The sequence below is a fragment of the Ambystoma mexicanum genome, chromosome 4q, assembly GCF_040938575.1.
Source record: "Ambystoma mexicanum isolate Mex_15411 chromosome 4q, UKY_AmexF1_1, whole genome shotgun sequence".
Lineage (NCBI taxonomy): Eukaryota > Metazoa > Chordata > Amphibia > Caudata > Ambystomatidae > Ambystoma > Ambystoma mexicanum.
In genome coordinates, this window is record NC_090928.1 from 297016874 (window position 1) to 297044590 (window position 27717).

Consider the following 27717-nt stretch of genomic DNA (forward strand, 5'->3'; position numbering starts at 1 on the left):
TGTAATTGGCTCTTATCAACACAATAACAAACAATGGTAACTACTTCTGAGATCTCGTTCGTGCATTAATACTTGCTGTTTTAGAGTCCATCTCCACCAGCTGATGGTCTGTGCTTTTCTGGTGACGGTTCTGTCATGAACCCAAGCAGGCTGAGTCACTGTATTGGGCTTGAAAGTGCAAATAGTCACCTGGGCTTTGTATTAAGGCGTACGTCGCTGTGAAGAGTGACCTGCGTACAGCCTGCGTATAGCCTGTCACTTGTTACTGTCTGGAGTATCATTGGGTCGTCTATACTTTCTAGATCCCTTAACTTTTTTCCTTTTCGGGCCTTGGGGCCCTTTTCTCATTCCATTTTGTAGTGATTCTTCCTGCATTCCGTCACTAGGATCGGGTCCGAGCAGGTCCGCGATACATTCATGGATATCTTCTTCAGAGCGGAGGATTACCTTCCTACTTCCATGTTCAAACGTGAGGGAGAAGGGGTATCCCCACCTGTATCTGGTCCCTTGCTCTTTCAGCCATTTTGTTAAGGGACTGCATAGACGAAGCAGGGCCAGGGTAAGAGAGGATAGGTCTTGAAAGATAGTGATCCGGGATCCCCCGAGAGTGAGGGCATCACAGGACCTGGCCTTCACGAGTATTCTGGCCCTATCTTGGTATTTGTGAAATCTGGCAAGGACGGATCTTGGGCCACCCGGGGGACCACTGGCTCTGTGTATTCTCTCTAATGTTGGCTCATCAATGTTCTCGCCCGCGGCTAGGATTCTGATGATGTCATTCACAGTTTGTTTGAGGTCCTCCTCTGTTTCCCCTTCACGTTCCGGAATACCAAAAAACCGCAGGTTATTTCTTCTTTCTCTATTTTCTAAATCATCAATTTTCAAACAGATTTCATCCTCCCTTCTCTCTATGCTGCGCATTCTGAGGTCCAGTTGTGTTTCTAAGGTGTCTATAGAGGCTTGTTTGTTTTCAGCGCCTTCTAGTCTCGCTTCAATTTTGTCCACTCTCTGCGTCATCTTATCAATTTTGCCACCAAGGTTGGCACCGATGTTCCGGATTTCACTTAAGAGAGTGGCAATGTCTCCCTTTGTGGCTGCCGCTCCTGGCTCAGACGTTTCCATTGACATGGTGGTGTTTGTTTCTGGTTCCAGGTGTGGTGGGTTGTAGGCGAACCTGGCCAGCTTGCTTTGAGTGTTCATATGATGCCCGTACATGAGGAGGCACACGCCCCGGGAGTGGGGGCCTTACCCTCTGTACTGACGTGATGTGGGGATTCCAATGTACGGGGTGGCGCTCCGTTCCAGGAGTTCAAAATGGTGGGGGCTTACTGGTAGGAGGAGGCACACGCCCTGGGACCAGGGGCCGTTCCCTCCACTTGCGTCTATTTCCAATTCCGGAACCGCTGTGATGTTGGGGTGGGGGGACCAGTGTATGGTCCGCTCTTATCAATGGACTCAAGAAGAGTCTTGGTGAATAGATCTTGCTGCAGGAAGCCCCAGCTTGGCGAGGTTCAGAGGGGTATCTGTATGAGTGTCACATCCGAGTGTATTGCTGATCCGTCTGCGTTGCTCTTAGCGGGGACAATTGAGTATGTGGTGCTCAGAGGAGGGCACCCGCCCCAATGATGAGGGCCCAACCCTCAGCGTTATCCTCCGTTCAGAGGCTTATTTCTCTTGCTATATGACGTAGCTCCTAGGAGTATGTCCATGAAGCGTTCTCCCAGAGATGAGCGGTGGGCCGCAGCTCATAGACTATGGTGGATGGTGGGGGATAGGACTCAGCGTCAGGTGTTTTGGCTTGAGGAACCCATATGCGGAGGGTAAAAAGATTCCAGATGCACTAAATGTGCTGTGGGTTGTGGTGTGGCTTTGTGGGCTATGTCAAGCCTGTGGTGGGGTGCTTGGGTTACAGGCGGCAGTTCGTATGGGCCTCCGGGCCAAGGCCTGGTATGAATCTTATCTGGAGGCCTGCGCACACCCTTGACTAGAAAGATGACACCATTCACTTCTGAGTCTGTGGAGTTCTGCTAAAAAATGATTGATTAGCAAAGCAAACAACAGCCATAAATATGATTGCAAATTCCAACGCTCACCTTCAGTGTTTTAGGTGGATAAACTGCACTCTTTGTCAAGACATTGGGCCTCATTCCGAATATGGCGGTCCGGAAGTAAGGGTGGCGGTAGCAACGAACCAGCACCCTTTCCGGACCGCCATGCTACGAGAATGCCAGTAGGGGCCACGGATCCTCTGGCAGGCCTGACCTGCTGGGTTCTAAGGCCCCTACCAGCATGTATCTCACTGAAGCACTGACACCTTTAACAACGGTGCCAGTGCGGTGCTTCCGCCACTTGTGATATCCTGCTTGCACCGGGATATCAGGCGGCGCTAAGGGTGTTATGGGGTTGCGGCAGGTTTTACAGGCAATCCCGTAATGAGCCCCGTTATGGGACCAGGGCAGACACAGCTACCTATGTATTCTTGCATTTAAAGTGCCAGTGCTGTGCAAACATAATGTAAAAGTGGCTGCGCTTATTTTAAACCTCTAACACAAACCAAACATTACCGAACAATAGTAGAAACAGGAAATGCATTGTATGAATAAACAATTCATAGCATTATTATCTTACAGTAGTTACATTTAAATACTTTGCCCTTACATAATCAGTATAATGGCATTACTTATTTATTTTATTTATTGGGTATTATAATGCTCCTATACACAATGGGGGTCATTACGACCCTGAAGGTAGCCATGCCGCTATTTGCGGCATGGCTACCCCCATTTCGGGTACCGGGTCCGGGTTCCTGGAATGGGGAAATACCGGGCCATTCCGACCTTGGAGGGCCCAGTATTTCCCCATTCCAGGAACCCATCCCCAAATGGGGAGCATATTAACAACGGGCCTGTTAATGACAGGCCCGTTGTTATCATGCTGGACCGCTCGCGGGACCCGCTAAGGACGCCTGATTTTACCAGGCGTCCTTAGCGGGTCCCGCGAGCGGACCTCGTAATGAGGTGGTAGGGGGTTAACGGCCCTGTTAACCCCCTACCACCAGGGTTGTAATGATCCCTGTGTTTAAAGGTGCAACAAGACAGAGGGTGGGGGGGTGAACAGGGATGACAAAAACAGACGGTTCTACTAGGCCTTGTGACATTCGGATCATGCAAGTGCAGTAACAAGAAGTGCGGGGGAGAGGGGAAGGGGGAAGTGCTAGTCAGGGTTGAAGGGCCCATGGGCTAAGCGAGTGCCAGGGGATGCAAAGAGTGCAGTGGAAAGAAGGTCCAAGTGCTAAGTGCAAGGAACAGGGCTGGAAGGACTCAAGGTTGCAGGTTCTGCCAGGCTAGTGTAGGCGGAGGAAGCCCGGAAGGGCAAGAGCAGGTTGGGGGTGGAGGGTAGTCAAGGGAGACTAAGTGCAGTGGGAGACTGGTCAAGAAGGGCCTGGTGCCCTGTAAGAATCTAAAGGAACCATGCAGCCAGTCAAGAGACAAAAGAGGACATTAGCAGGGAGGCGGAGCGGGAAGGAGGAAGAGAAAGGATGGTCTTGAGAAGCTTCCAGAACTTAAGGAGATCCCGCTGAAGTCTGAGAGGGGCAGGGAGGCCATTCCAGAGTGAGGCAACTGCGGAGGAGAGAGATCTACCCCTCACTCTAGGCTTGGAAAATTGTCTGAGCTGCAGAGAGTTGGAGCTAGAAGACAGGAGGGATTTAGCAGAGGGGTATTTAGGAAAAGAGAGTTGGATGTAGCAAGGTCCCAGGCCCACAAACGCCTTGTGGATGATGCAGAGGGTCTTGAACTTGATCCTAGCAGCAACCAGGAGCCAGTGGAGAGATGTTTGGGCTGGAGAGATGTGGTCCCTGGGCTTGTGGCCAAGGTTAAGTCTTGCAGTCCTATTCTGGATTAGGTGAATGGTGCAAAGTGCGCAGTTAGGCAGATTGAGGAAGAGGCTGTTGCAGTAATCCAGCCTGGAGAGGACCAAAGCTCCGGAGACATTTAGATTCTGTGGTAAGGTGAGGAAAGGGAGAATGCCTTTGAGGAGGTGCAGCTGAAAGTGGGCCTTCTTGGCAAGGTCCGTGATATGAGGAGAGAAGGAGAGAGAGGAGTTGAAGATCACACCCAGGTTTTTTACCTCACAGGAGGGAGAGCAGAGGGGGCCCATGGAGGGTGGCCAGAGTGTACAGGGAAAGGAGGCAGCTGGGGTCCCAATGGAAGGATCTCAGTCTTACTAATATTAAGGCAGAAATCGTTAGTGGTGCACCATGCCTGAATAGCAGACGGACAGTCAGGAAGGAGAGAGGAAGAGGATGAGGCAGAGGAGGGAAGCTTGAAGGAGAGATGGGTGTCGTTCGCATAACACTGGAAGTTAGCAGAGAATGCAGAGATCAAATGGGCTAGAAGGGCAGGGTAGATGTTGAAAGCCAAGGCAAGATGATAAAGCCCTGAGGTTCACCACAGGTGGAGAGTGAGATGGAGGAGAGAAAAGTGCCCAGTTGACCCTGGGAAGGTCGCTCAGGGAGGAAGGAGATCAACCAGCTCAGAGCCAGGTTGTGATGCCAAGGGTATCACAGAGATGATTTATAAGGGTGGCATGATTGACCGTATCAAAAGCAGAGGAAAGGTCCAGAAGGATCAGAACGGAAGGAGAGTTGGAATCGAGATTAGAGAGCAAGTCTTCACGGGTGTTCAGGATTGCAATTTTCTTGCCTCTGGCAGCTCTGAAGCCAGACTGCTGGTCGTGGAGGCAACCTACAGATTTAATGTGCTGGATAAACTGGTAGATGGCCAGCTTCTCCAAGAGTTTGCCCAGGAAAGGGGTAATGGAGATAGGGAGATAGTTAGCCAGACAGGAAGGGTCGGCAGAAGGCTTTTTGAGGAGAGGGTGCACAAGGGAGTGCTTGAGGAGTATAGGTAAGGTTCTAGTGGCAAAGGGGTGATTGCATAAATCAGCCAAGGCTGGAGCAAGTGAGACCATGTTTTCCTTGATAGTTCTGGAGGAGCAGGGGAGCACCTGTTACAATGAGACGTTCATTGAGCGGATTTGTCTAGAAACCTCATCAGCTGATATAGGAGAGAAAGAGGAGAGTAGGAGGGAACGGGGGGGAGCCAAGGGAGACCTGTGAGCAGGTGAGGGAGAAGGGAGTGGTGTAGAGGAGAGGTAGGACAGGATTTCCTGAGATTTAGCAATGAAGTGAGAGGCCAGTACAATGCAGAGGGCCAGGGAAGGCAGAGGAGAAATGGAGACTGCAGTACTATTTGTGAGTTCCTTGCAGGTTTTGAAAAGTTTGGCCGTGTTGTTAGTGGCCGCAGAGATGCAGGCTTGGACATAGGCCCTCTTCGAGCAGATACAGAGTCTGTATTTCCTTTGGAGCAGGCGGCAGGCCAGTTTTGTCAGAGGATGTGCTTGAAGCCTGCCGCTTCTGCTCAGCAGCTCTGCACTTGCATTTCAGAGAGACCAGGTCGGAGTCATACCAAGTGTTGCGTTTGGAGGCAGGCTTCATGCAGATCCTCATGACAGGGGCAAGGATGTCCAGTGTGTTGGAGATGGATAGTTGAAGGTTAGTAAGTGTCAAAGTGAGAGTCAGGGGCAGGAGTAAGAGGGGGAATAAAGGTGGCGGCAAACACAGCAACTGAGACTCGCTTCATAGGTCGAATGACGGAGATGGAGACTGGCAGTGCCCGCGGGGCTTAGCCGGGGGACCAGTAGGTGAGAGAACAGAAGAACATGATCAGACCAGGAGAGAGAGGTGGTGAGAGGGTTGGAGATGGGGATGTCTGCAGAGATAAGAGCATTCAAGGTGTGTCCGGCTGAGTGTGTCAAACCGGAGGGAAGAATGGAGAGGAAAAGAGAGCCACATAAATTGTGGAAGAGTCCTGTGACTGCATCAGTGGAGTCAAGGTGGATATTAAAGTCTCAGAGGAGGAGAAGCTTGGAGGTGGAGGCCATGAGAGAAGAGGGGAGGTCAGACCACTCTAGAGGAAGAGGGAGACCCAGCCAGGGGGCCTGTAGATGCCAGCCAAAGTCAGCGAGAGGATTGGAGAGACACCAAGCCTGCAACCGAGGCATTCAAAGGTGGAGTAGGACTGAGTGGGTATGATGGTAGCAGGGACCCGTTCCTGAAAGATGAGAGCCACTGCGTCCCCGGAACGGTTAGACATGGGCTTACAGAGGATTTTGTAGCCCTCAGGGAGGAGATTGTCATAGGGTGTCAATAATGATCTAAATTCATTCCTAAGCCATTTAATTAATATTTGCAGGCATCAATACCCATTAACTGACATAATTGGACCGGGAAGATAGCGCAGGGGCAACACGTTTTTCTTGGAAGCAAGACACCGCAGAGCAACACACGTTCGACTCCTGGCCCCGCGTTTATAAAAGATTAATTATTCATAATTGAAAAGCTTGCCTGTGGAAACGAGAACCAAAAAACGCATGTATGAAGTAAAATTTAAAACTAGCTAGAGACCCACTGTGTCACTCCAAAAAGTTGGTAGCTGCTGGACAATTGGAATTGTGGTTTCCAACTTCCCTGATATCCTCTTCAATATGGTTTTTCAAAGGTTGTGTTGTGGTTCCAATGTATTATTTGTTGCTGGGACAATTGATTAAGCGTATAACGTTGAAACACTTGTGTATAGGCACGTTATAAATGCCATATCATATCATGTAATTAGAGAAAGGAACGCATGGATAGCATATTTTTTGTCCACATTTCTGTCCATAGAATCTCATTTAATAAGGGGCTCCAAAGTCACGCACATTGCATCTGCCACAACAACATGTTGGCCAGTTTGCCAACCTAGTAGTGTTAGAGATTGGCATGTTAGAACAATTGCAGCTGGTGCAAAGGTGATCTCTGTGAATTGTGATGAGGGTTGAAGTATTACCTGCCAAGTCTGGGTCATTCAACAAAAGATGCCAATGTTTTCGACGAACATTATGTATTGCTTACCTGATCTGATGAATATTTCATGATAAAAAGTATAGATGATTCATTTTTGTGTAGATGATTATCTTTTATCCCAGATGGATCTTGCAGTATTGTAAATATACCCATTTGTAAATCTTTATTATACACCATTTTAACCACCTGGATTTTGTAACCTCTGGTTTTAAAATGTCTGGCCATCTTATTGATCATCCTCTTAAATGTCAGATCATTGGAACAATTTCTATGACATCTAATCAACTCCCCAAAAGGAATGGCATATTTCAACTATGAGCATTTTAACTCCAGCTGTTGCCATAATTTTCAGATTTAAAAAACGAAATGGAACTGCTGTGAAACTCCATTGTGGATCAAACATTGACATTATTCTCATTCAACATAGACACAAAATAGATGCCATTAGACAAGGTTCCAGCAGTGCCGCAGTGGAGCTGCCGGGACATCCGCCACAGGTGTTGTCATGACACTTGATGGAGAGTCGCAGACTGTACTACCTTTACCAGAAGCCTATATGTTGCATTCATCTGCACACCGGTCGAGGCTTTGGTGGTGACATCATCCGTCCCACCCAAAGTGTCAGATGTCACTTTTCCAGGTCCTTTCAGGGCTAGTAGAGCGGGTTGTAGTAGTAAGTGCTAGTGAGGGGGTATTAGTAGAGTGGGAGGCAGTAATAAGGTGAGAAGAGGGCAATAGTAGCAGCAGAGGAGTGGTAGATGTCGGGTGGTAGACATGGAAAAGTGGCAGTAGTGGAGATGTAGTACTAACAGAGGAGTGGTAATAGCCAAAGAGTGGTAGAAGTGGAGTAGTAGTAGTAGTGGAGAAGTAGTAATAACAGAGAACTGGTAGTAGCGGAAGAGTGGTAGTAGTGGAGAAGTGGGGGAGTAGCAGTGGAATGAGAGGTGGTAGTAGCGGTAAGATACGAGAGTAGAGGTAGTGGTAAGTGGGGGAGAAAGTAACATCTAAGGGTGGAGCTAAAAAGGCATAGTGAAAGATCGCAGGGACAGATGGTTGAAATCGAAGAGGAAGGACGGGGAGGAAGAATAGTAAGAGGGCAAGATGAGACTGTGCGTGAGTGGTGAGTCCAACAGAGCGAGTGCAAGGTTCTATTCCCTAAACTTCACAGACCAGGGAGGCTACGAGAGGGAGAGTTAGAAAGTCCTCAAGGAGGATAGTGAGCTGACGTCTTAGGGAAACCCTTATAGCCTTAGCCTTAAGAGTAAGACTGTAGGGGTTACCGAGCCCTAGAAACTAACCAGGATTATGGAGGCATGAGTTACGGTGGGACTAACCCAAGGGAAACGAGAGCGAGAGGGGCAGCCTTAGGGACTATCTACAAAACCCCCTTTAATAATTCAATTCTTGGTGATTCCACCCAAACCTACCTCTGTACAAGTTGGAATAAAAATCCTTGTACCTTCCTAAGGCATCAAAGTGGGGTTTCTTTGTGACACTCTGTCACAATAAGAGCATTTTCACAGTAAATCTGAAGAACGTTCTAGTTTGTCAAAGGTTCCACAAAGGTAAAACACATCTGGATCTGTATTAAATAAGCTTTTTACAGGTGAATAACATTTTTGACCACTTATTAATTTTTGCAAAAGTGCACTGCTGTCAGTGCTCCAGATAAGATTTTGAAGTAAGAGTATTTTACTTCCTGTTTTTTAATGTTAAGAGTAAAATTATTTTTAGGGAGTAAAAAAAGGAAATTCCATTACCGATGGCAGTATTTCATAAGCGAGTAAAGATATGTTTTCGTTCTAAAACAGAAATGTATTGTAATAAACATTACTTTGCACCTTCATGCACGTTAAAAGATACGTTTTTACCTCTTCATATCAGGCAGTAATAAGAATATAGTTTCTTCCTGTGTCACCACGTGCACCACTGACCCAAACATCTCCATGAAGTTGTTTGGGTGAAAGCAAGGGATGAGGTTGCTAGGTGTCCGTTTCCTATATTTGTTGGGAGTATTTTAATCCCGATTTTTATTTCTTGGGAGTATTTGCTGATTTTTAGGGAGTAAAAGTTTCTGATACACCCCTTCTCTGTAGGGCTGACTGCTGCAATACATTTTACACTGGGGAGGTATTTGCCCTGAGGTGAAATTAACCACGCACAAATGCAAAATTTAAGTAACGTGGGTCCTGTTGGCTATGGTTGACTACTATGGGCCTCATTCTGAGGTCAGCGGTAACCCGCCGACCTGGAAACACTGAATCTGCTGCCTGACTTCCCAGTGCCACCGGGACATTACAAGTCAGGGCGGCGTGGGAAGTCAGGCTGCAGTTTCACTAACTCCCCATTGGGACTCCACGGCAGTGGGGAGACGGAAGCACTGGCACCATTTATGACGCGCCTGTACAGAAGTGTTTCTAGATGCGACAAGACAAGGGAGGGAAGACCGAGGGAAGACGAGGCAAACGATCTTACTAGGCTTTGTGTCATTCAGACTGTGCAAGTGCAAGTACGAGAAGTGCAGGGGGAAGGGATCTTTTTCTCTGCTTCAATAGGCAGCCAGTCTTCTGCAATTAGATGGCATGTTCTTCTTACTGCCTGTTTACAGCACCCTGGGACTTTTCAGCTAACAGAATATTCAGTCAGGTGTATTCTATTGGGAAAGGCATGTGTGTATCATTTTCCCCCACTTGCTATGCTACTGGGAAGCAATGCACTAAGCAATTTTGCATATCTACACTGATTCATATTTATTAAAATGTGTGGATCCAGTTGTTGCGATCAATATAAGTAGTCTTTAAACGCGCATGATGGCCTTTATTTTTCTGGGTAGTGGTAGTATTGTTGGCTAAGGACGGGGAGTGCACTGCATCAATGAACTGCTGCAACGTTACTCTAACAAATATATGCACATACAGCCTACATGAGCTGCTAGCTAGAAAGCCATTAACAAATTATGACGTTTTGTTTCCCGTGTTACTTGCTATTGACACTTGGACACATTTGTCTGGACTGCATGCCTATAATAATGTGGTAAGGACCTGTTGCAGGTTAGTTCAGAAGTGCTTTGGTCTGAAGATAAACCTTCAAGAATCAGTGGTGGGTTACAAGGCCCCCAGGAGCAGTCTCCCTCTCCAGCTCCAACCGCCACTCTCAGAACATCTAAACCTTCAGAGGTAAACACCCTTGGGCATTCTAAATAGAATAGAACTGATTACCACTGTGATAAACATTGGCTATATGAGTATAACACAATACATAACATTACCCTTTGTAGTTGATATAGAAGTGGTGAAGAAGGAGCCCATCACAACACCTTATTTGCCTCCCTATCAGGTTGTTCTTCTGTGGCTGGAAGGAGTTTCACACTTCTATTATTTGATGTCTGTCCACAGCCACACATCTATATCTGGATTTACAGTGGCCGGGATGGGCTAGTGTCTGTCGTTCGGTCTGCAGCGAATGTTGCGTTCACGTCCCGGCTAGAACGCAACATTTGCTGCAGACCAATGACAGACACTAGCCCATCCAGGCTCCTGTAAATCTGTACAGGCTATTTCCTACGAGATAGCAACATGGCACACAGCTCAGCTCCCCTTAGCCTTGATGAAAGACCATGAGTGGTCCAAACACGTGTCGACTGACCACCAAGGAACACAATAAAATAGACCTCACTGTACTAATCAAGTGTGTGGACTTCAAATATATTTAAGAAAGCGCAATGTATCCGGGTACAAACAAACGGCAATTCACATGAGAGGTGGGGGCAGCACCTCCACAACCCGTGACCGTGTTGCTCACAAACCCTGAACAAGAAACAATTATAAAGAAAGAAGTGGAGCGCATGTGGATACTATTATCCAGTGATCAAACACTCTTCCTTACATATCAATATCTCCATGTAACTCATAACCCATATCTTCCTTCAAGCCTTAGTCTGTGTGGTCTCTTGCCTTCCATCCTCTAATTTGTTTCCTACACGATCTGTTTCTCGTTTCTTTTGAGTCAATTATGCCTATAGGTGGGAAAGAAAATTGATTCTACCGTGTGGCCAGAAGGCAGGCTGCTGTAACTGCTTCATTATGCTTGGGCTTGAGGAAGGCAGGGCCCATTGTTCCAGTATACTCAAGTGAACAGTGGTTTCAGACTCCTATTCGGTACATGATATTAAGGTACATGTTCCAGCAGGTCTTGTACCATCGACCCACAATTGATTTTTTTTATTAATATGGATTTTGGACGGTTTCACTCTGCTTGCTGGTTGTCTAATCACCCAGTTTAGCTCTGTAGCAGACCGAAGGAGAAACAGAGGAATTGAAACTCAGTTAAGGTTTTAAACAGAATAGTTTTATTAAATCCAAAACATAGGGGTTGGAGTAAGTAGGTAACTCAAACTAGGATGCTTGTTAGGAAAATGTGCGCGGGCCAAGGGAAACAAAAACAGCAGATTAAAATGTGCACAGAAGCAAAGACAATGAGACACTGCTTCTGAGTCCCAAATGTTCCAGCCTCTCATGGTGTGTGGCCAAGTTTAGCTTTCCCTGCAAAAAGGCATCCACAGCCCTACTGGGTCTGGGATCCTGTTGACCCTCTTTGTAGAGGTTGCTGGTGAACACTGGCTCTCCTGTCTGTGGTCGTATGGCCTTCAAATGATACTTGATTTCTTACCCGTCTGCCTCTGGTAAATTGTTAGGCTGCAGTCCTCTTTTGAGCCGACCGGTCAAACAGCGGTTTTGTTCAGTTTGTGTTTGGTACTGACTGTGTTTGGTCCTGTGTTGTTGCAAGCTTTGATGTATTGTGAATCTCTGAGCGCATGCTCCGTTTCTTGTGTAGTAATTCCCCTGTTATACATTTCTCAATGAGCTCACTTGGTACTGCATTCAACTAGCCCTCCTGGCTCGGATTCACAGGTCCTCGTGATTCAGATGCTTAGTGAGACCTCCTGGTTTCAACTCACATCGAGTTCTCTTGTATCTGCATTAGTCTGATATTTTTAGTTGTTCTGTATTGAGACTTCCTGACTTGTATTCAGTACACGTTCTCCTGCTTGCTTCACAGCAAGCTGTCCTGACCCAGGTTCAAAATGGGAAACCAACCCTTCCCTTCTCTTCCTCAGGGGGTTGTGTCCCACCCAGCAGAATGCAAACTATCCTATGGTTGTTTCTTTCTATTAGACCCCTATGATTTTCTCACAGGCAAGTGTTTTTTAGATGACTTGGTGAGCTGCTTGCAAACCAGAATCTGGACTCTGTCTCCTGGTTAGCATATCTTTCTTCCTATTTCCATTTCTCTATTTTTCTTGGGATTTTAAACTTGGCCATACCATTCTTTGGGTCCAGGTCAACAATGCTTCGATGTGCACAAGCCCTTGTCCTGGTGGCAGCCTAGAACTGGCCCTACTGGTCTTGCTGTCTACCTCTCGGTAGCTTTTAAACCCTAGAGTCCTTTTGTCTTGGTCAATGCTGGTATTCGCTTCTCGGTCTCTATGGTCCTCCTCTTTCCTGCATCTCCTACTTTCCTCTACTTCCGATGATCTACTTTCTAGTCTCTGCCGTTCCTCTCTAACCTCCTCCTTGAACTTCTATATCCCTCCTCTAAATCCATCCTTTCCCTGTTCCTCTTTTAAATTGTTTCTCACTTTCAACTCCATCATTCCTGTTCTTCTTTACTTCTCCAGGTCTTGCCCTTCTTGAACTCTGTTCTTTTCTTTTCGTTTCTCCTTCCTTCTCTCGGGATCATGATCATAATGGGCAACCACCAATATTTGAGTCCCTCTTACAAACAGTGTGTGGGAGGCTCAGAGTGGCAACTGGGCAACAAGGGTGTAAACAGCGCAGAGGCCCAGTGGATACACTATATGCCTCCTCCAGAGTCGCCATGAGTAAGCGGCTGGCTTCTCACTCCATTTCCTGGACTCACCATTGTGACTTCGTCACAGCTCACTTACTGATTTTTTTAATTCTGCATCTATAGCGCTAAACCCTCCGATTTTGTCTATAAAAACACTGCTCCTTGCCTTTAAAAGTGACTCAGTTTCTCCATCCATATTCTATGTGTATTGTAGTGTGTTGTAGTCCTCATTATATAGCACCATTTCCCCATTTGTATGGCCTCTATGTACTTTGTGGTTGGAACGCCTCGGGGACCAAAGTCCATGTATGGGTGTCTATCACAAAGCCGAAGAACTCCATCCTCTGCTTGGGTTTTATCTCTGATTTCTCTAGATGAATTAGAAACCTGAGGGAGGTAATCAGAGCGCAGATCCAGCGCCCCTGTTCTTGAAGCACAACCCTGTCCTGTGCTAGGATGAGAATATTGTCCAGGTAAACAATAATTCTGGTCCCCCTCTCTCTGATGGCCGCTACCACTGGCCTCATCACTTTTGTGTCAAACTCGCTGCGGCAGTGTCGCGGTCCAAGCGCCGAAGTAAGAGCGTTCACGTTCGCTCCTAATCCAATATAAGTGTTCTGAACAGTACAGGCTCTACCGTGCGAGCGGGACCGGTGGCCTGGAGTGAGTGCGTTTGCTCACGGCTCCGGTCCTGACTCAGTGTGAGCCCTTTAGTATAGAGAGAACTCGAACTTATCTGTGAGGGAACAGCTAAAAGAAAGAGGACGGCACCCAGGCAAGATGTGGTTCATTAGGGTTCCGGATTCCAGGATTGGTGGTAGTTGGAGGACACAGGACTACTGAAAGCAAGGGACTTGTGGGGATTTGTGGTCCTTTGAACTTTAGTTTTGTTTGGGGGGAAAAAGTTTTAAGTTTTGAAAAGCTATGAGGAGCAGAATTAAGGAAAGTTTAAGCATAATGCTCGCCGCCATGTCTTTAATAGAATCAAGACTCTCCGGAGCTGTAAGCCTGGGTAATCTTTGTTCTATGTGTGCCCAGCTAAACCTAATTTTTACATTAGTTGACGCTGAATACTAATGGTAGGGGTGTTGAGGCACGTCAGGGGTTTCAGTGTGGACGGCTATGGGCGCTGCTAGACATGATATGTCATAGCCGTAGCTGCAGTCTAGTGTGCATGGATGGGGAGCCGTGCCTGCGGTATGTGTCCAGGTACGTGGTGTGATTTATACATACCTTAGGCTAGGCTGGTGTTGTTTTCTTTCTCATGGCGACATACTGGTCGTTGGAGTGCATCTTCTGGTGGGGTTAGAATGCTACCTTTGGAAGGACCTTGCTGGTGGCATTTATGAGTGCAATAGGTAAATAAATGTAGACCTTGCCACCTTTGGCCTAAGATCAATGGTATAGTTTCCTGTCCCTAGCAGAGAGAACTGTTTGAGTGAGTATTAGTGCATCTCTATTCCTACCCCCAAATGCCATTAAAGTGCGTTCCTTGCCCAATAGCTCAAGTTGAACCAGCACATTTCTTTCTACTCCAGTGAACCTATGGTTTCAGCGTTCTGAGTGCTTGGGGTGATGTATGATCGTCTGTGGGGCGGGATAAGGGCGAGTTTATCACAGTGTGCCGCTACTGGCATCTGCAGTGTTAGGAAAGTGTAGGTGTTTTGTTTGGTCTGGGCTAGTACTTATATGCGCGGAGCAATCAAAGCATAGTGTGGGAGAGGGATTTCAAGAGGGGGAAGGAAAAGGCCAGGTTTTGAGGGCCTTACTGAATGCGAGATGATTGTCAATACTGCGGATGCGGAGAGGCAGAGAGTTCCAGATGGTGGGAGCTTGGACCGAGAAGAAGGATCCACCCAATCTGGTGCAGTTATATTGAGGGATAACTAGGAGAAAAGGTGCGCCAGATCTGAGTGTCCTGGAGTTTATATTGGAGGAATTTAGGGCTGGTGCTATGGATGGCACAGTGCGTAATGCACATGGCATGGTAGTTCGTCGACTAATAGGGAGCCAATGAAGGACTATCAGTGTGGGGCTGATGTGTTCTCTCAGAGGGAGGCCAATGAGCAGGCGGACCGCAGTGTTTTGGACTCTTTGGAACACTGGTGCGCCCAGATAAAAGCAGATTGCATATTCTAAGCAGGAGAGGATGATGATGAGGATGGCAGAGAATTCTGTGTGGATAGGTGAAGTAGGGGAAGACACGCCTGAGGATGTGTAGGTGGAAGAAGCAAGTTCTGGACACAGAGTTGATGTGTTGGGAAAGGGATAGATTTGTCTCCAGTGTGCATCCGAGGTTATACACCGAAGTGAAGGTTGCCAGGGGCAAGGGGTGGGGGGGACTAGAGAGAGCATCCAGGGGGTAGTTTGGGGTAGAAGCACAGTTTTTCCGCAGACTAGTATTTCTGTTTTGGCAGGGTTGCGGACTGGTCAATATCCGAGAGGCATGATGTCAGATCTGGACAGGTGGGGCCTGGCGATTTTGGGATTTTGAGGTTGATCTTGGTATCGTGTGCATAATTATAGCAGGTGCAATTGTGGGAGCGGATGAGTTTGGGGAGTTGGGTGTGATAAATATTGAAGAGGGGGGAGATAGGGATGCTCCCTGTGGGACCGCTTTCGGCAGTGGGCAGGATGCAGAGGTGAACGGGTGGAGGAGCATGATTTGTGAGCGATTAGAGATAAAGGAGGAGATCCTTGCGAGGGCAGTATCTTTGAATCCTGAAGAGTGTAGCCTATCTAGGACAACAGGATACACTCAGGCTTGTGTGGTCAATAGTATTGAAGGCTGCAGAGAGGTCCGGGAGAATGAGTTAAGTGCATCCTTCCAAGTCCACTGTTCTATTTAGGTGGTCCCACACAGACACTAGGGAGGACTCAGTTCCTCTGAGGGGTCTGACGCCAGATAGGACAGCGTCAAGAAGTTTGATAGCTTCAGTGAACTGGTAGAGTTGCTTGTATGCTGTGCAGTCCATGACTTTGGCCTGAAACGGCTGTTGGAAATGGCCCGAAGTTCTGGGGAATGAGTGGGTCGAGCGTAGGTTTTTTGAAGAGGGGTTTGATATAGGAGGTTTTGAAGGCTTCCGGGAAGATTCCCGGTGTGAGGGATTGGTTATGGATTGAGCGTGCAATACTGCCTGCGCAGGTTGATGTTAGGAGGTGGGGAGAGTGGGCAGGAAAGGGTCCTCAGGGGATCCTGACGGGTGACTTTGTGCTCGGAGCAAGAGAAACTCCTGGTGTGAGACAGGGTCATAAAAAGATGCAGATTTGCATCAGGAGGCAGTTGGGACAGGAGAGGGGCGGTGGAGCGAGCAGGGGCATTGTTGCTAATTTAGAGATGATGGAATTACGTCTGTCGAAAGCAATGTTGTGAAAATGATCAGATAAGGCATCGCATAGGGATTGAGAGTTAAGTGGAGGAGGGGTTGAGCAACCTGGCAACTTCAGTTCAGAGATGATTCTATGCAATTCCTTGCTTGGGTTGTGAGAGTTTGAGATTTTGTTCCCATAGAATGCTTTTTGGCTTTTATGATTTCCGAGGTGCAGGCTCTTGTTTGTCTTATCAGGGAGGTTTTGTTAAGAGGGGTCAGGTTGCTTCTCCAGAGCCGTTCTAGCAACAGATGATTGCCCCTTCCATCTCTGTGTGCGCTCACCCCACTCACTAGCCGCCTCCTTGTTCTCCCCGGAATCCCCCTCCCAGCCCGCCCGACCCCTGATTGGCCTCATACTCCCTCTTAATACATCCTCTCATGGTAGACTTGCCCTGGCAGCCACACCGGCTAAGGGTCCCAAGGCAAAGGGCAGCCCCCTAAGAAGCATCTCCAGTCCGTGTTTGCCTGTGTTAGCCTGTGAAGCCAGCTGCCATCAACCAGCAGCGACTGACAAGATAAGTGTGCTCTGTGTGAGGAGTACAGCAGTTACTGTATTCCAGCAAATCCCTACCACTCTTATTACCTCAAGCACACCCCTTTTACTCACCCAATAAATATGTTTTACAAACACTGCTGTATGGCAAAGTAAGATGTCTCTCCACTGACTGTTGACTCTCAAACGTACGCACCCTCTCCAGCTGCCCAATTTTCTCAAATCAAGTTGTTTGTTCTTGGATGCTGTGTTTCATATCTACGTGTCACTGCATTTACTGATGAATTCCGGGTTTGTGCGTTTCTCTCATGAGAAGGACTGGGTAGTAAGCCGGACTGGAGTGGAGTCCTTTGAGGAAGAGAGCCATCTGAATGGGAGGGCGATTTAGGTGTACCCTTCCTTATAGAGGGTCAAACAGGAAATGGGGGAGAATGATAGGTCTGACTTAATTGGACCAATGACAGAGAGCCTCAGAAGAAAACTGGGGGAGAGGCATTCCGATCTCGGAACGGATGGACCGTGGGGGAACTGGGAGCGCATCCCTTTCTGAAGGAGCCTATTGGGATGGTGGTTGGTGCACACCAAGGGGTGCTAAGGGGAAGGGGTGTGGGCAGCACTTGGTCTGCATGCTGTGGGTCGAAGGGTACCACCATTGAAAAGCCCATTGAGGACCCACTCTACTGCACACAACATAAGAATGGTGAGTGTTGCACACCAGAATGTATGACAGGGGAGGGGACACAGGCCACAGTCAATCAAAACAGAGATGGTAGGATAGGGTACCGCCACTAACCAACCCTACTAAGAAAGCTCACCCATCTGCATACACCTCTCAAACTCTGAACCAAACACAACCATATCTCTACAACACAACAAACCACACACACTTCACTGCATCACAATAATGAAACAAACTACACATAGCCTTGCACAGCAGCATATGACGGCTACCAACCAAAAATCGCACCTATGCTCAGTGAATGGTGTAAACAGAACTGAAGCTGCCAACAGCACATCACAGCTCTCTTGCTCTTTTCTCCCGCTCAGTCCTACTAACTTACACCCCCTTCCCTTGCTTTACAGATCTGCTAGAGCACCAAGGCACAACGCAGGTGGTGTCAGTGCGCGGTATAAGAACCTTTAACATAACATAACATAACAGTGTTTGAGAGTTTTCAGAGATTTTAAGTGGGTGGGGTACTATTTGGGTGTGGGGACTGATCTCTGAGAGGTCAGTTTTGTCATAGTGAGGTGCGTGAGGGCACTGGAGAGCCAGTGGTCGAAGAGTTCGATGGGCGGAGAGTACTGGGAGTGAATTGAGGATGGAATTGGCTAGATCGAGGGTGATAATGACTTTGTTCCAGAGTGGGGTTGGAGGTTGGTGGATTCTGGGCGTGGCCTTGGGAGGAGCCGCTGGTGAAGATGGTAAGCAGAAGAAGATTGCTGCATGATCTGTCCATGCTATGGTGCATCAAGGTATATGATATGATAAGTCATTTATAACACGCCTGTACACAAGTGTTTCTAGGCGCGACAAGACAAGGAAGGGGAAGACAAAGGGGAACAAAATAATGATCTTACTAGGCCTTGTGTCATTCAAATCGTGCAAGGGGAAGGCAGAGGAGAAGTGCCACGGGGAGGGAAAGGGAGAGAGTACAAGCAAAGCTCAAGTAAGTGCTGCCGGGGTGGCCGGTTCTAAGTAAGTAAAAGGAGGCAGGGGACTTTAGGGTTGCAGATACAGTCCATGGTGCGCGTTAGGCCCGGAGGCAGTGCATGGGGCCACTGGTCATGAAGGAGCCTGGTCCCCATAATGTTCTGAGAAAGGCCAAGTAACCAGTTCGTGCAGCAGACAAGGACATCCGCAGGGGAGAGAGAAAGAGAAAGCAGAAGCAAAATTGAAGGTGTTGGGACAAACTCCCAGGTAAACCCGAGGGACCACCAGGAGTTTGCAGACTCTTGGAAGGCCCAACACCTTCCCCTGAAAGGAATGTAGACTCAGTCAAACAGCAAGTTCAAACTGCGGTTTATTACAGCAAAACCAACAGGCATCAGTACAAGGACAGAAAATATCTGTGGACATCTCAACATATACTGGCTCGCAGGCCAGTTTTGTCCTAAAGTTGCATCAGAGTGACGTCACAACCTGGGCCCCTCTCCAGAAAACCTATCGAACTACTGGATTGGGTACTGAGGAATAGTCCACCTAAAGTGGACCCTATACATGTTAAACTACTGGCTCTTGCATGTCAGGTGGCTGGCCTGGTCCATCCCCAAATTACTATCTCTAACAATGTAGCAGTGTGAGGGTCTTACCATTGGTTCATAATCGTTGCTACCCCTAGTATACTGAACTGTGGTTGGCTAGAGCTGACATCCCCAGGCCTGGGATCGGCAAAGGTTATGAGCTCTTTGTGTACCTTCTCAAGGTAATAAGAACGACTATGTGCTGCATTGTAACTTGTGTGTACCACCTTAGTCTATGAGAGTGCTTGTTAATCTCATGCAACACTTGTCTCACATTGTAACATCTTTGTTGTGAACTTCTGTCTTGCGGCGTGAGATTGGCTCCCTTTCCCGTCGCTGGTTTCTATCTATTGTCTAAGTCGGCCGGGTCACGTGTTCAGAGACAATGATTTGGAGCTCTGCAGCTCTGAATTATGAAGAATTATTTGCATTTGCTGCAGTTGGTGTTACTGCCATCAGGGAATGGAATGTCATTCGTATCTGGTGGCCTTGGCAGTGGGTCCTGTCTCACATGTTTGCTCTTGTCCAGCCTGAATTCAACTCGGCTCAGCTCTTTCTGAGATGCTTGTGGTCTGCTATAATTTTCCTAAAGCATTATATGGTTCCTTCAGTGTCCATGCTATTCTATAATCCCCATGTATTAGTCACACTTGGCGCTGTCAGGTCCCATAGGTGTTCCTGCAGTTCCATAAGGTTATTTGCATATAAGCATCTGCAAGCCTTACTCAGGATCTCTTGCTTTTTGTGGTTTCTGCGTTGCTGCATCTAGCTCATGACAAAATAATAAAGCAATGACAGTATGTATCTGTCCTCTAACTATAGAACTCTATGCTCATGTTCTTCATGTATTTCAGTGCGTGTTTGTGTCCCGATATGTGGATGGCACGTGTGCTTCATGTCTAATGCTGCTAAATTGGTTTGTCTCTAACGACGTTGGTGACTTGGCGCTTTAATCGATACTGTCAATTGAGGTCTCTTTAGTTGCAGCCAGGGGCTACTCATCCACTCTGGTCTACTCAGATCTGTACCACCCCTGTTATGTAAGGTTGGCTGAGGGGATATCTCTTGACATACTTATCAATCATTGGAGCACTAGGAATTAGTCCGAAATAGTATGGCCGTTCACAATATCTCCTGGCCTTCTTCTGTGTCATATATCTTATACGAGGGGACGAATTTCCTCATCCCTCTTTAAAGGACTTGAGTTGCTTCTGGAACCTGAGGGGGGTCCTGTTCAGGTTTGAGAGAGGCAGGGTGGCTGTTCCAGAGGGAGACACCAGCCAAGGAGAGAGATATGCTCCCCACTCTCTTTCTGGAGAAGCGCCTGGCCCTCAGAGAGTTGGAGGTGGATGAGGGGAGGGCGCGAGAAGGAAAGTGCTTAGAAAGAGAGAGTTGGATGTAGTGTGGTCCTGGACAATGCACTGGGAGCCAGTGGAGAGATTTCAGGGCTGGAGAGATATGATCCCTGGGCTTGAGGCCAAGGGCAAGTCTTGCAGTCCTGTTATGGATTAGTTGCAGAGGGCGAAATGTAGAGGCAGGCAGATTTATAAAGAAGCTGTTACAGTAGTCCAGTTAGAGTGGATATGATGATTTTTGTGCTGAAAACTGCATCGAGGGTGTGGCCTGCAGTGTGGGTGGGCAGAGAAATGTATTGTTAGGTTGAATGCTTCTAGGTTATCTGTGAGAGAGTGGGTCATGCTGTTCGAAGGGGAGTGCATGTGAATTAACCAAGCGACCCTAGTTGCCAACTTGGGGTCAGGTAATGTAACGTTTGCATCAGTGTTAAAAATTGAGCAAATGCACTTAGTACCAGTTTTGCTGTTTCATACGAGTGCTGCAAACAGGGTTTCCCCAGTCCATATTAAATTGACTACATCAATGTGTGCTTATATCCAAACCAAACAAAATTGAACAGTTCCCCTAGTGCAATGTATCATAACCCCTTGTAATATTCTGCTATACAATTAAGGCTCCTTGTTTTCCGTTTTTACTGATTTTAAGATTAAAACAGATGGAAATCAAGTATTTATCTGTAAAAGCTGGAAAAAAGCAGAAGAGTAGGCCTCTTGTTCGCCTCCTTATGCTATCAGCCATGCATTTAAGGACAGTGCAGGGGTGTTGCTGGGTCTGGAAAAGATCTGGGGCTGCGCTAATGTCGGGACGGTCGGGACTAGCCTTCATTTTATTTCATTTATTGGGTTTTTATAATGCGCCTATACACAATGTGTTTGGCTGTAGCCCCGGAGCTTCTATCCGGGGCTACAGCCGAAAGACCCAAGGCTATAGCCCTCCCCCCAACCCAACCTCCCCTCCCCCGATCCTTCCCAGCAACGCCTCTGGGACAGTGGCAGTGAAAACAGACAGCATTAACAGCAAAGAAATTAAATGATACTCCCTTTAAAGTGGATTAAATGCTGCACAGATCTGATGGCTCAGGTCATTAGTAACCGCAGCATCATCTGTTTGATTTTAAAAAGAATCAGTTTGACTTAAAGGTGAAAATTAAGTTTGGGCGTATGTGCAAGTTCACTTTGTATGCCATGATTGTATTTGCAAATATGTGTGTGCGTGTTTGAGTGAGAGAGAGAGTGTGTGAGAGTGTGCATGCTACAAGAAGAAACAAGCATTGGCAATGCCAATGGTTTTGGGCTTTTGTGTAGGCGTGGGAAAGATACTTGCCAGGCACAGCCAGAATGGTATTATCTACCAATTGTTGGCAGCAGCTGGTAAATGGTGCAAGTACCTGGGCTTCTAATAGCAGTGCATGGTGGGCATCTAACGTTTGTACAAGACAAAAGTGTTGGCTTTGCCAATGCTTGTTTTACACAGCACTTCAGTGGCTTTGCCAATGCTTGTTTTTAACAGGACTTCAGTGAAAGACACGCAGTGTGCTTATAAATCGAGTGGCTGAAGGCAGGTCTGGTAAGAAATTTTTATGTGTTTCTAACTCCAATTAAGTCATTAACTCTCAGAAGTCTGCTCTGAACAAACACTGGCAGGCACTTTGAATGCAGAGCCTGATGGTAAGGCTTGATTAAAGCGAGCTCAAAGAGTTCCCATGAGGAGGTGGTTTGGGTGAGCGCAGGCAGGACTGGGTGGGAATGGCCATAGGGATTAGCATGGCCATGGGAAGGCAATGGGTGGGCACATATCAAACAACACCTATAAACTCTGTTCTCTGTACCTCCTTATATGTAATTCCTCCCTATCTGTACTCGAGTGCTATGGTTTCGGCTTATGGGTGTCACAAGAGACACCGAATAGCCCAAACTAAAAATAATGATCCATGTGTGCCAAGGTTTGCAAGAACATAGGTAAATCTATCCCTAAGTGTTGACTTGTGCAGTAAAACTGTGAATGACATTTGCTTGGATCTGGATTCTACCTGTGTTGGATGTATTTTAGGAAAATAGTACTTCTGTTGTATTAAATGTGAAGCTGGAACTTGACTTGCTGTGCACGGGCCCGCTCTATGCATGTCCCAGTACAGGAATTCAAGCCAGTAATGCCAATGTTTCATTTGAATAAATGTAGAAAACTGCTAGTTGCAACTCAGAGCAAACACTAAATACAGATAAATGCAGATTCAATGGCAAGGGCATAAATATGGCTGAATACAGAGGGAAAAAGTAGAAATAATAAATACCATCGAGCCTCATATAGAACTTAGCAGAAGAGTCTTAAGGGCCTGGTTTATAATTGTGCAATCTAATGGGAAAACGTGGTGTGAATCAGCGCAGTTTTTGTAATGAGGACTCCGATGAGCTCCAGCCTGAGTAATGCCGAGCACACACACGCACACATCACTCGGTGACAGGAGGTGATTACCGTTTTGACTCGTTAGAAGGATAACCGTTATTTAACTGCTGCATGATTACTAGGTGTCAGGATAGACAGCGGTCGGCGCAGGGCCTGTGGGCTGTGCTTACCTTGACTCTTCACGTTGTTGTACGGTAAGTAGGGTGGCCCCTTCACACTCGACTGCTTGGGGTATCTTTCGGAGTAGTAACCGACGCCGTAGATAAGGTTAGGCCAAAGCAGGAGCAGCAAGTACACTTGCAACAGCATTTTCCCAGGTCGTTTCTGTAGGAATAGGAAAAAAATGTGTTTGCATGAATTATTAATGTTTCTAGATTTTATTTGTTTTAGCTCTCAACACATTTTTATTTGGTCTTTATTCTGACGATGACTTAAGTGCTTTACATACCTATATCCATGCTAAACATACCATCAAAAAACATCCTGTGTTCTTAACATAAGGACATTTTATTTGGCTTTAAAAAAAAATACATAGGCAGTCTACTTGCGTAAAGAAAACATTAATAAAGGGGATTTGTGCACGAAAACTAAAACCAGTTTGCGCCACCGACTGCAAAGAGAGGATTTGCAATCTCTTGTAACTTCTTTTGTTCCGCGCTCTCTGAAGGAGGCCGATGCCAGCGTCTCCTCGCGCCACTCGCCACACGTCATACGTCATCTACGCGTGGCACGCCACGCCACTGTCCTTTAGCCGCAGCGGCTCCTTCTCTTAGATTTCAAAGTGACACGTTTTGCTCATTCGTGCATGTGAAGGAGGTCGCACATCTTATGGCAGGATTTAAAATCAGTATATTTATTTATTTATTTAAAATTTTTCTGGTGATTTGGCTGCGGATATCTTAAAATAATCAGTTCATCGCGTGAACGTTTGCTCTTAAAAGTCTGCACGATGCAAATAGTTTAGCGCAGGGGCGCAACGAAACCTACACTTCTGTTGGGGGGCTGGGGGGGGGGGGGGTGGGAGCCCAGCCCGTTCACCTCAACGGTGCTGCGCCACTGGTCTAGGTCTAGCTCCCCCAAACTAAAATCTGAAGTAGCATTCCCAACGCACCTCAGGAAGAGCAATGGTTTTGCCCCAGCCCCAGGAAGGGCCGTGAGGTGAGAGGCTAGCATTGCATATCTCATTTGGACAGCCCTGCAGCCCCTGGAAGTAAGGAGGAATATGAAGATTAAAACGAGAGAGGGGGCTTTTTCCCCTCGGGCCAAGGCTCGCTGGAGGGTGAGAATATAGGGGTCACGGTTTGGGGGACTACATAAGGGAAAGCAGAGAGCAGCAGATAACACACGAGGTGCAGAAGACACCGGCTTCCCAGACCCACCTCCCCTAAAGTATCTTCAAGACCAGTGTGCATCTTTCACCGCTATTGTACCGCACTACTTTGCTTCCTGCGTTTCCGCTATAGAAACCCACACATATGTAAAAATAAATATATATATATGAGATTTTTGAGCATTTCATTTTTTTCTGTGAATCCAGTGGTACACACTTGTTATTATATTACATCCTAGTTAATATTTCCATTTTAAAATGGACACAATTTTTTTATCGCACTGATTATTGCTGCTTTTGACGCTTCGATTTCTGTATGTCTGACAATTATTATTAGCGTACTCCATTAATGCATGAATATTACCAAGACATCACTGGCACTATGTCTATCAAATATAATTTAGTCAGTGGCATCTGAAAGCCCTTTCTTAAGACTGTTCTTTTCTTAAAGGGACACCTGACTCACGAGTAAATCGTGGGGAAAAAAACAAATAACGCATGGCAGAGTAAGCTTACCCGCTCTTGTGGGCCCGACTCCCTGCTGCTGCAACGCAGCGTGTGGTGGCGAAGGTGTTACTTAAACTCTCACCGTGGCGTGTTTATATATAGTGTTTGTTCTCTCTGAATGCTAAATTGCCCAATGCCTAAACTCCGCCCTAACAGTCATGAAACACTAATTACATTGGAAAGTTGTCATATGCAGGCATGCTTGTTCATGTAGGAACGTCTATTTGCGTTCTTTGTTACAGCCGTCTGTGCTTGCCAACTGATGTAATAACCCCGGCAAAATTGTATTACTGTACATGTTCTCCTGTGGTCCATCAGTGGCTCGTGCACAGTCTGTGGAGACAGCTGCCTGCAAGCACAATGTGTAAGTGAAGGCGGGACGTAGATCATGACATCAGATCGCCAGGGTCGCACTGGGACATAAAATGATCTCGGGCACCAAAGAAAAAGTGTCCCACCGTTGCAAATGCCAATGCATTCCTTTTGTGACAGACTGTTTGAATAGTACCCAAGGGGGAGTTTTATGATAAAACGTCATACCAACTATACAATTCATAGAATCAGCAACAATGGTCAAAACTACTATCCACATCATGAATGGCCAAAAGTGTCCTACTTTGACCAAAAAAACGGGACAGCACTACCATTTTGCGTTTTTGGTTCGTGTAGTGCCATATTGCTCTGTAGGCCAGTCCAAACCTGCACACTATTGCTGCTAACCTGCCTACAATTCATCAAAATTCTAGCAGGACACTCGCCTCAAATCCATCCAATTTTCAGGAAAGTTTTGAAGCCCACGACCCTTGTAAAAAGTGTGAATTAGCACAGGCACAGCCTCGTTTGTAAAGTTTAAAAGCACCAACAAAATCAAATCTGAACCTTTGATTCCATCGGCCTATAAGTCATAGAAAGTGAATAAATAACGCTATCACATCTTATGTAACACTTTACGCCGGGTCCTTCGACCTCACAAGGACCAAGGACTGAGTCTCCCTTGCAGCGATTTAGGAGGATTTTCAGAGTGATTCCTTTCTCTGTCTAGCCTGTCCAGCCTAAATGGCACAAATGCAACAAGACTCCCAACCAACACCATGAACACCTGAACCTCCTTTGAATAGGTGGTAAATATTTCACATTCAAAATAAACATTTCTATAAATGATAGCAATCTCTAGAAAAATTGCATTTTGTGATTTTGAGTGCTGGTTGCTGCCTATAGCTGCACATGCTTTTTAGCTTGGGCCCTTCCTTTTTACTTGACCCTGCCACATATTGGGAGACCAGCAGCTGCATTCTTTAATGGGGTTAAAAATTAGCTTGCAGTCAGTGACTCTTGACACCAGCACTGATGATGTCAAGAACCTCTGATTGACCTTAAATCCCTAGGAGAACTAACATTGGGCAATGTTTCCACCATGTGCTCCATTGCCTTTGGATTTTACCGTTTCACTTCAAGAGCAAGCTGGTCTTTACCGCTTCACCTGCACACCATGAGATTGCTACATCATGAAGCTTGGTCTACCATAATTTGAGCTATGGCCAATCATATACCATTGTTTTTATCGGAAAAAGATTCAATCAAAAAACTTCATCGAAATATAGAGGGGGTTAAGCGGATAAAATGGGTAGGGAAGGGCTTTGGGGTAGGGTTTAAAGTATAAGGCAGCGGGATTGGGGGAGAACCCCCCAAATAGCAAAAAATAATTAGATGAGTTTGTTTGATGTCATTTTTTCTTAAAAATTACAACTAAAAAACCTGTCAGCAAACAGATATAGAACCATTACTCCATTGGATTGAGGTTCTTTTTTCTCGTTCATGTTATGTTGTTTCAATTACCTGCTCGATCGTAGTAGCACGCATACATCAATCTTAAGAAAAGGTGTAATTGTGCAATTTGAGGCTTAGACCGTGAAGCTTTTGACTGTGAAAAAACATCTACTTAGCACAATCAGGATGTGTAATGCCATATGGTCCCAAAGCTTCATTCAACTCCTTATCTCCTTCTCAAGGTTGTTTCACAGTTGTAGCACAGTTGAAACTGCATATAATTGCTACCACATTGCATTTTAGCCTATATTGTGTACATTGAATTCAGTCACAGTAGAACGTGCTCTCTGCCCTCCCACTACTGAAATTGAACCTAGTCATAATATGAATGTGACCATTGCTTGCCATTGTTGCAACTGCATCTAGTGTCATGAACCGCCGCCTGCGCCCATTCTGGACTTCGTGGTCCCTGACCCATAGAGGACTGAATTCCGTGATCCTTCCAACATGGCCGTTTGGTGCGGAACGCAGCTTGCCAGTCTTTACGCGCTACGGTCAGCATTCTACAAAGCAGACACACACCCGCGGCTCTGCGCGTCTCAACGCTACCGCTTGGAGCAGTCTGACGTGTGTTGCCCGGAACTTCCTTCCTAGTCCTGTTTCCCCGATTCCTTGAATCTACTTCCTCCCTTTCCTTTACTCAAATTTACCTTACGATTCTTCCGGGATCCTCGCCTGTGCTCAAGTCACGGCGTTCCGTGCCTCCGAGCTCGGTCTTAGTCTCCTTCCTGGTTCCTGGTACTGGACATCCGACCGCCTCCTGGAGTAGGACCGCTATCCCCACGCTGGAACCAGACGACTAGCACACAAGTCTCTACAAATCCCGGATCGTGCAAAAGAAATCATCAAAGAAGGTCGCAAGCAAGGAAAGACAGGTGGGAAGGGGAGAGACTTGTGACAGATTGAGACGCCTAAAAAACGATACGAATACAGAGATGGAAGCCGCGGTTCAAGACCTCATGTGAGGTATGCAGGAATTAACCACTGAAGTGCAGAACCTTAAGGCAGAGAACGCTGCTTTAAAGCAGCTAGTCTTGTCTCGTGACTCTGCTACTAAAGAAAGTGTCTTATTGGGAGGAGTGGTGCACAAATATGATGGCTCTTCAAAGAACCTTCGTGCCTTCCTTGACTCATGTTTGGTGCATTTCACTGCAAACCCTACTACTTTTCCACCCCAAGAGCCAAGGTGGGGTTTATGATCTCACACCTCACCGGAAACGCCTTAACCTGGGCAACCCCCCTAGTCAATTCGGGCGACGCCCTCCCAGATGATTATGATGGATTCGTGGAAGCCCTAAAAGCCATGTTTGATCGCCCAGAGCTTGTTTACAGTGCTCAGGAACGACTACTTGAATTTCAACAAGGATCCCAGGATACGCTTACCTATGTGACCCGCTTTAAACAACTTGTAAAAGAGGCTGATTGGTCCCAA

The 27717-nt window shown here is 46.8% G+C and overlaps 2 protein-coding genes across 4 annotated transcripts in view; one reads left to right on the top strand and one right to left on the bottom strand.

The window, feature by feature from the left end:
* NT5DC1 (5'-nucleotidase domain containing 1) overlaps positions 1–27717 on the top strand; it is a 1710051-nt gene that overhangs the window by 355022 nt on the left and 1327312 nt on the right. The gene's annotated exons all lie outside the window — the stretch shown is intronic.
* Positions 1–27717, bottom strand: part of COL10A1 (collagen type X alpha 1 chain) — a 304883-nt gene that overhangs the window by 111055 nt on the left and 166111 nt on the right. For 2 of the 3 annotated variants that reach the window (XM_069607865.1, XM_069607863.1), the window contains one exon: positions 22792–22945. In XM_069607865.1, the coding sequence (XP_069463966.1) occupies positions 22792–22930 (139 nt within the window). In that variant the 5' untranslated portion in view covers positions 22931–22945. Of the gene's footprint in view, positions 1–22791; positions 22946–24467; positions 24513–27717 lie in introns of those variants that run through there. The other variant, XM_069607864.1, reaches the window with a different exon arrangement.